Source organism: Magallana gigas, chromosome 1 (genome assembly GCF_963853765.1).
Source record: "Magallana gigas chromosome 1, xbMagGiga1.1, whole genome shotgun sequence".
Lineage (NCBI taxonomy): Eukaryota > Metazoa > Mollusca > Bivalvia > Ostreida > Ostreidae > Magallana > Magallana gigas.
Window position 1 is genome coordinate 42,112,839 of NC_088853.1, and position 9,856 is coordinate 42,122,694.

Below are 9,856 nucleotides of genomic sequence, written 5' to 3' on the forward strand. Positions count from 1 at the left end.
ACTTTATATCTTTAAAAAATATTGATTTAAAAAGTGATAAGAACTCTTATTCAATATATATTGTTCCAACGGATTCCAGCGCGGGGGGGGGGGGGAGGGGGGCTGGGGGAGGGGGTATTGGAGTGGGGGAAAGTCGGAGTTCCAGGAGAAAACCCTCCCTGTCCAAGCAGGCGACCACCATACTTTTTAACATAAAAAAAGTTAACATCATTCAAGTTCACTTATAAACCGAGCGCACTTGATCATAAATCACTTTTACACTAGTGTACTCTGCCTTACATTTTTTAAAAGTTCAATCCATTACTATGGGGTATGCGTGTTTGTAATCTAGATGGGAGTGTTGCTGGTTTCCGATTACTCATCTATCTGAGAAAAAAGTTCTGGTTCCAAGAATCTAGAATCTTAAAGGTAATTCCTTTAAACTTATTTTGTGTTTAGACACAGCATATGAAATAACTAAAGGATAATCACAGGAAAGGAAAGGTTTTGCAAAATGAAAGAATGGGTATGTAGAGTTGTAAATTACAACCAGTATCTATGTAAACTGGACGATGTTTTAACCTCTTGATTAATGCTGTGATTTAGTTTCTATATGTTTATTAGAGTGTTGGATGGTCATGATCAACATAAGGCTAAAACTGAATTTTATATGTTTTTAAAATATTGATTTAAAAAGTCATAACATATGTTATCAATTTGTTCCAACGGATGCTAGCGCGGAGTTGGAAAGGGGGGTGGGTATTTGAGTTGGGGGGAGTCGGAGTTCCCGGAGAAAACCCTCCCTGTCCAAGCAGGCGACCACCATACTCTTTAACATCAAAAAGGTCAGTCATGGGGATCGAACTCGGTCGTAGTGTTGAGAAGCCTGTGTATTGTCCACTACAAACTTGTACATCATTTTGTCGGAAGAGGTACAGGTACCTAAATATATAAATTAAAAGCGTATTGATCACGATTTTGGTCAAATTTGTAAACTTGTACATCATTTTGTCGGAAGAGGTACAGGTACCTAAATATAAAAATTAAAAGCGCATGGTCACGATTTTGGTCAAATTTTATTTTTCTGTTTTTATTATTTACAATACTTTAGAAATGCATTTCTAATGTTCAAATGAAATTTGAGAGTCACTCGTAGAGTTATAAGCAAGATACAGGGTTCACAATTCTTTGTCATGTAAACAACCTGTTTTTTGTTTACATAGGTTCAATATACTCGTAAAAATCTTTTTCAAGCTGATTTCTTTATCTTCTTATTCATTTTTAGCATAAATATACAGTTCCATACGTTTTACACGTTCATTCAAGGTCTAAAACTGGAAAATTCACTTCAAAATTCAAAATGTAAACAAAAGCTTTGTTTCCATGGCAAAGAATTGCAAGCTCTGTAACTCCCTTATAACTCATCGAATGACACTCAAATTTTAGTTGTTTTTTAAAATTGCCTTACTAAAGCATTGTTAACACTAAAATCGGAAAATTAATTTTTGACCAAAGTCGTGACCATGCCCCTTTAAAAGACACATTCAAGCTGTGTTCTTTTTGTATGTTCTTTTTGTATGAAAGAAATAACATTTAAATTGATGTTCTTAATAATTTTCAAAGATGAGCAATATATGATTTATATACACATTTCTTCTTTCTACTTTTAATCAGCAGCATGACAAATGAAATATAATAATAATTATGATACCAATAAACCGAATCGACTTGGCTTGCATAATTATTTCAAATGTCCGAGGCTTCTTGTATATCTCTATGTACTGACTCACATTTGTCTTTTTATTCTAATGAACTAGTTTCTTTTTTGCTTACTGCAATTGGAAAATCCGTAACATGCCAAGCAAGCAACCCCTTGCTCCATATGGGCCTGTATTGCAGATATGTCGACCAGGACTTTCATTTATAAACCGAGCACACTGGATCATATATCATTTTTACACTAGTGTACTCTGCCTTACATTTTTTAAAAAGCTCAATGAATTAAAATAGGGTTTGTATACGTGCTTGTAGTCTAGATGGGAGTGTTGTTGGTTTCCGATTACGCATCTATCTGGTTCCAAGAATCTAGAATCTTAAAGGTAATTCCTTTAAATCTTATTTCGTGTTTAGACACAGCAAATGAAATAACTAAAGGATAATCATAGGGAAGGAAAGGTTTGGCAAAATGAAAGAATGGGCATGTAGAGTTGTAAATTACAACCAGTATATATGTAAACTGGAAGATGTTTTAACCTCTGGGTAAATGCTGTGTTTTAGTATCTATATGTTTATTAGAGTGTTGGATGGTCATGGTCAACATAAGGCCAATTTTACCTCCTTGAGATGAAGAATTCTGTATAAAGATAAAAGAAAGTGTAAATTGTAATTGCCAAGTAAGCTTTATTGAATTTCGCTTTACTTTTATACTGTCTATGTCTGAAAGAAATACTGTAAAACAATTTTTGTTCGCGGCGACTTTACTTTGCGATGAACTGCCAAAAAAACTGGTTTGCGACAAGTAGTGGTCGCGACCAAGCCTTATCCAGACCTGTATTGTTATAAAAACAATAGACAAAGGATTTGTAAGCGTGGAGAAATATTTGCGACGACAAGGCTCTCGCTAACCTCGCGAAATTTTTCGCAGGCGGATAAAAGTTGGTTTACAGTGTTAAAACAGATTATTGCAGATCTGATGCATAGTTTGTTGATTACACAGCCTATTTAAAGGATTAAAAAAATCACATAAAAACTGTTGAACTGCTACACACCAATGTAATCTTTTCAGGTTGTTTAGATGCTTGATAGTTGAAAATTATGTTCATATTGGTTATAAAATAATTGCATTCATGTGTCAAAAAAAGCACGTCTTGCATAGATAAAAGTTTCGTAAATCTATCACATTAATGTATTAATTACGAGGAAAACCCAGCGCTGATTGTGGGGTTAATTATGCATGCCGGTAGAAATTCATCAAATTTCATGTATTTAAAGTCAAGCTAAATATCTGTCTAAATGAATCACAAATTTACATAATCTTAACGTTACCTTTACACATTGATTAATGTATTATACTCTGTCCCAAGATATCCTGGATTCACATTTGGCTTAATTGCTTGATATTTATAAATACCTCAGGGTTCAAACGATGTCCATTCAAAAGTATGAAAAAAATTCCAAGGTTTCATTACAAGATTACATCAGTAAAAATGCAGTGAACACTATGCATTTACGTGTTTAAATAAATCTTTTGAAGACCAGATTAAAGAATATAACTTAAGGTATTGAACACGTGTAAATAATTTAAAGGATTGCCCATGGTATTTGTTTTTAGGACATTGTCGATTGAATATAATTGTTCATTTATTTGTAATTTACAAGAGGATGCATAATCTAGAGGTGCGCATTATTATTCATACGTGTGTATGTAAATCTCATGACAACCAGAGTCAAGGAGATATCTAAATGTATTGTATTGAATGTACGTGTTAATATAATCTATTGATTTTATAAGATGCACGTGACAAAGGAATATCCATGACATTTGTTTCAAAAATACAGAATTGTTCATTAATTGGTAATGTAAAGGGGCATACTCACGATTTTGGTCAAATTCTAATTTTTTTATCATTCACACTGCTTAAGAAATGCATTTTGCATGATCGAATGAAATTTGACTGTCAGTAGTTTAGTTACAAGCAAGACACAGGGCTCACAGTTCTTTGTCATATAAAAAGGGCTCGCGTCCTGTTTTTGTCTACATAGCTTCAAGAAAGCTATACAAATCTCTCTTGATCGGATTTGTCTACCTTCTGCTACATTTTCAGCATATATAAACAATTCCTAACGTTTGAAAACATTCATTTCAAGTCTAAAATTTAAAAGTTTCACTTTAATATTCAAAAAACAAAGGCTTTGTTTACAAAGAAAAGAATTGTAAGCTCTGTAACTCGCTTATAACTCGACGTTTAATGTAATGTAAACATTAAAATCGGAAAAATAATTTTTGACCGAAATCGTGACCATGCCCTTTTAAAAGAGAATGCATAATCTAGAGATGACGATTCATTTTTCTCAGGAAAAAGCCCTTTAAATCATCAGTTATTTTTTTTTTAAGATTTCCCGTATAATAGGTTGTTAATACCTTTAACATAGTTGTCAGAGGATACCTTGGGGTTTAAAGTATAACAATAGATAAATGTAAACCAACACCTGATTGGATGATTGTTACGCTACAAAAAGCAATGACACTAAATAACTATCATTGTATTTCTCAAGTGGGTAGGGTTTTTTTATGGATCATTTTGAAGACACTTAAAGACTGAATATAAACCAACCTGAATTCCGAGCTTGAATTGAAAAAAAAAATTGACTTTAATAATTCGTTATTTTACATTAGAAGTGCCAGATTTTACAAATGATTGAAGAATCATATGTGGCTGACGGCATTCAATTTGACCAATACGTCTTAAAAGTATAAATTTCTTGTTTTCATTTTATCTTAATTATGAACCACAAGAAAAAATGTTGTAAAAACCATTACTTCTATCCTACTGTCTTTGTAAAATTCAATATTAAAATCAGTACATTTCAACTAAACCAAAGTTATGTGTTCCTTCGATATTAATTTTTTATTATATGAAATAGAATTATTTATTTACTGTGGAATCTTCATAATGATTGTGCGTGGGGGACCAATGTTCGTGGCTTACGTGGATAATCCTTCCCCACAAAGTTATATCCCCACAAAGCTATACACAATCATTTGTTTAATACTTATGAAAATCATCCCGATTACACTACCAGCGAAATTACGTCTCACGAACCAGGCCAAATTGTGGTTACCCACGAAACCCAACGCATAAATGACCACAAGGTATCTTGCTGTTGTGGTGACTAATTTCTATATACATGTAACTTTGAAGTGGTAAAGAACAATGTACTGATCTTGACCTCTGCATGGTTTAGACCCGAAACCTTGATTTTTGCTAGATATCATATGCATTTCCAGTTTAGTTGAATTTCGCCGAAGGCTTTTTTTTTATTGTTTTGGATCGCAAATTGGAATGACAATAGCCTTATAGAATTATAAAGGTTATGTTTGAACATATTTTGAACATAAAATTCAAAGCGAGAACCTGTTGTACGAATAACTTTGAACGATATATATATATATATATATATATATATATATATATATATATATATATATATATATATATATATATATATATATGTTATTTATGGCATCCACAAACACAGAACCGGCTATTCTCTTACTTTGATTTACATGTAACATCACTTTTTAGACATGTAAACTAATTATACTGTGGAATCACTTAACTTTGTGGAGGCCAATTTTCGTGTGTTGTGGGCTTTTGCTTATTCGTGGGGATGCATTTTTGTGGATGAATCGGTTTTTAGTTTAAGTATGAAAGATAACTCTTTCCAAATTTGTTTTCGTCGAGGATGTAAATTCGTTGGGGAGGGCTACCGACAAATATCTTGAATATTAAGCAACGCGAAATCTAATTATTCTACATTATCTTAAAGCACATTTCTTTCAAAATAATGAAGTTATTTAAAAAAAAAAGATCGAAAGTTCATAATAATTGCGTACCAATAATCATAACACGAAATGCAAATGCGTCCATACCTTGACGTAGGTTCCTGATATTATCCAGCTTCTAGAACTACGCCAGTGTAAATCACTATATTTCATAATTTAATAAATCTGAAGAAAAAAATTCACCTATCATTTTATGAGATTTTTATTTCTATTTTCAGACACTATTAGGTATACTTGTAAGAGTGGTTCTAATTCTTCTGACCATGCAGAGTTCATCTGATGGATTCGTTTGTGAAAAAGACGCTATTCACTGTCACACCTCGCTTATAATAGACAATGCTTTTACAATGATTGATCCGATAAACGGACCGCTTTTCGTAGATGAAGGCACTCTTCGCCCAATATCACAGCCTGACAAAGAAGTTTCAATTGAAAACGTTATCACTGCAGATGGCTGGAACACCACATTGCCATTGTTAACGGCTAATAAGTCTATGCCAGGACCTCCAATTTTTCTTTACCAAAACCAGACTATAACGATCATTGTCCAGAATAATTTGATAAATGAAGCTGTCACAATCCACTGGCATGGAATAGACCAACTGGGATGGCCAGCAATGGACGGAGTGGCATTTGTTACCCAATGTCCGATTTTACCTGGCCAATTCTTCAACTATACGTTTCAGCCTCGTTTTAGTGGTACTTATTGGTATCATTCCCATGTCGGAAATCAACGAGATATGGGCCTGTATGGAGCGTTCATTGTTCTAAAACGCGAGGGAGAAGTTCCAATCAACAACCAGCACATTATTCATTTGCAGGAATGGAACCACAAGTTCGGGCCAATTACGTTACTGAAAGCAAATTTGAATAACACGTCTAGTTCCTCCGAATCTATTCTGATTAACGGAAAGGGCGAATTTGAAAATAACGAAGCGCCACATGAGGTTTTCCAATTAGATAAAAGTAACAGCCATTTGTTTCGGATGATAGGTGTTGGGTCTGCAGATGTTCTTCTTTTCTCAGTTCCAGGGATACCTCTTATTGTCAAGGAAACTGACGGATACCCATTCGTTCCAAAAACAGTTGATGAAATCATCATTTATCCAGCAGAGCGATACGACTTCGAACTTGACTTGAAGAATATTAGAGAAGGAGTTTACAATATGACTGTACATATATTAGAGAGGAAATACCTTGAGAAAAGACAAAACGTTTTTGGTCTTGGTTTGATAAACATTACCAATTCTTTATCACTTCCAGTTAATTCATCAGCTTCCACAAGCAATATTAAAACTGTTCTGAATTGCCCATTTGAAGTGTTCCCCAATGAAACAAAAATCGAATGCATACCGGTTTCCTTTTTGAAATCTCGACCCTCCTTTAGACTAGAGTTTGATATAATACCTCCCACTCAGGAAACTTTTACTCACTTTTTAAATTTTGGGTTTCCTAAAGAAACGAACTATAGTTCTATTAATGGTAAAAAGTTTATTTGGCCGACTGTATCTGCTCTCACGCAACCTTCAGAACTAAACACTTCCTGTGCAAATTGTGATGCCGAAACCTCATGCGAATGTACTCATGCACTCAATTTAAAGTCGGGCTCCGAAATCATTATGGTCCTGTCAAACATTGGAACCGGTGCTTCTATCACCCATCCAATACACATGCATGGTCATACATTCGAAGTACTCAAGATGGGATTTCCTTCCGTCAATGAAACTGGATTTCTTATTCCAAACAACGACATACAATGTAGCCCGACACTCGCAAATAATAAAAGTCAGTGCAACAACGCAACATGGAGAAACGCAACCTGGAACGATTATCGGAGCATTCCAAATATAAATGTCGAGGATCCAGTGCGAAAAGACACAATCGTTGTTCCGTACGGGGGCTATTCCATAATAAGGATCTGGGCAACAAACCCTGGAGTCTGGTTTATGCATTGCCACATCGATCGACATATGGTAGAAGGAATGGCTCTAATGCTGAACGAGTCCTTTGAGAATATAGGAGATTTGCCAATAGGGTTGCAAACATGCCATAACTTTAAAAACCAGCCTTCAGCTCCAAAAAGTTTCTTTCAGGCTTCAGAGGAGAATATAAGTGGTTTGTATTAATAGTTTTTTCGTGTTGCTTAATTTTACGTATTGCGATAAAATGAAAAAAAGTTTTTACATTTTGTGTTCCTAGTTTTGCAAGGGAAGTTATTGACAATGAGTTCTATGACACACATTTTTAATCAGTTACATTTATTCGATATCTTTTCACAGTATTTTCTAAATTGCAATTTCAGAAATGTCGTCTACAACAATTGGCTTGATTGTGACGTCAGTGATTTTGTTTCTAGCGCTCGTCATCCTAAGTCTCATTCTACTGAAAACTTGTCGAAAATTGGGAGAACCAGGGCAAAGCATGGACATGCCAATGAGCAGTGTACCTGGTAGGGAGTAAATTTCCAATCTAACGACACGCAAGAAGATTTAAGCGACAGACAATGTTTTGCATCGAACATGGAGATATGATCTGCAATGGTTCTGATGGCTAATTCCATGATGATTGCATTCATTTGACATTACTCGCTCAATTTCTTATGAATTTAGAATGAAAGTAAAATGAAAGACAGAAATGGATATTGTCGTAGAATGTATAAAGTATATTAACATAAAATAAATAACTTCAACACATTTGTTTGAAATACTATCAGATAACTGCTCCACCACAACAAAAATGACTGCCTTTTTAAAAAAAATACCAGTGCTATATATCCTGTTCGATTATATATATATATATATATATATATATATATATATATATATATATATATATTTATAAAGACTTTAAGCCTCATTGTATTTATTTCTTTTTGATGCTATTGATTGAAGATGCATTTCCATTTAGATGAAATTGTTATTACAGTGAATTCGGACGTCTTTGTTACAAGGCACTTGTCTAGATATGTAAATCATCCGGACATTTGAAACTTGTCAATTGTTGAATTACTTAATAACGTGTCTGTTTGGAACTTATGTTTAATTACAATCCGGTATTCGATACTAGTATGTATTTAATATATTACCTGATTTTTATACAGTTAATAGAAGTGCCTTGATCTGTAACATTCAATTATAAAGAAATTAAACTTTTTCATGTAGATCCAGTTCGTGATATCTTTACACAGCTTATTTTTGTATTCTCCCAATGACAACAAAATATTTATCTCCAAAGTGACATTATATAAATAGTGCCTGTTTGGGAGGGTAACAGTTGAAATTGATACCCAAGGAAACCATTGTCAACCGACGCGAAGCGGAGGTTGACAATGGTTTTCGAGGGGTGTCAATTTCAACTGTTATCCTCCCAAACAGGCACTATTTATTTTATTATACTGAATGTCTTAATTTTAGAGAATATTTTACGGCTTTATGCGAATTCTACGGCGAACCGTATGCGCATAATTTACGCGCATGTAACAATTCGTTGTGTTACCAGTTGGTAAGTGTGTTGCTAATGCTAAGGGTAATAGAACGGATTATCAACTGCGTCTTAACCAGTCAGATTTCAGTATTTAACATGAAAGTATAATAAACTATATTGCTCTGCGCATAGTCACATTCAGTATTTTACGTTATCCGATCCAAATAGACCATGTTCAATGAATCGGGATGCATGGCATATGTATGGGCTTTATACTCAACATACTTGGATATACTTTTTATGTTTAATTATCAGTATTTAAGAGAGAGAGTGTCCTAATAATTGACCTTTTCCTGTTGCAATCTTCATCAATTAATTACTGCTTAGTTAATAATAGTTTTTGAGAATTTCTCTCGTTTATTTTTTTTCTACTCTAGATTCCTGGAATTTATATAGAAAGTTTTAATACATGATTGATACTCAAAGATGAAATTTTAAGGTCCTCATTGGACACCTTAACACAAAGTTGCATATCAATTCGTATCACTCAAGGGGCTGTCTCAAAAGATTTACAATAAATGTTTTGTATGAAACTGTTTGAGATAAATAGAACCTTCATAATTGTGTGATTTTATGTTTACCTTTGTAGCGAGGCACGCATTTTTGTTGATAGAGTTACCTCATTTAGTTGTATTGATTTACATAATTAAAACGCTTGTTAATTATCTCGAATCTTTAGTAAATTATTTGATATTCTTTACCATAATAATAATCGTTTATAAATAAGTAGATTTAGAGATAACAGAGGTTTCTGTATAATACAGGCAGTATTATTTATTTAAAATATGGCTTGGATGAAACTTAACACCAATTTATTGTTTAGAGGGG

The 9,856-nt window shown here is 33.6% G+C and overlaps 1 protein-coding gene across 3 annotated transcripts; it reads left to right on the forward strand.

Moving 5' to 3' along the window:
- Positions 1-274: 274 nt before the first annotated feature.
- Positions 275-8,707, forward strand: LOC105337989 (uncharacterized). 3 transcript variants are annotated; one of them, XM_066067509.1, is made up of 3 exons: positions 275-408; positions 5,764-7,660; positions 7,848-8,707. In XM_066067509.1, the coding sequence occupies exons 1-3, from the start codon at positions 313-315 to the stop codon at positions 8,003-8,005; spliced, it is 2,151 nt and encodes a 716-aa protein (XP_065923581.1). In that variant the 5' UTR covers positions 275-312; the 3' UTR covers positions 8,006-8,707. The 3 variants fall into 3 exon arrangements, with proteins under 3 accessions (XP_065923581.1, XP_011441255.3, XP_011441253.3); XM_011442953.4 differs by having other exon boundaries at positions 367-505; XM_011442951.4 differs by lacking the exon at positions 275-408 and adding an exon at positions 1,936-2,078.
- Positions 8,708-9,856: the final 1,149 nt, after the last annotated feature.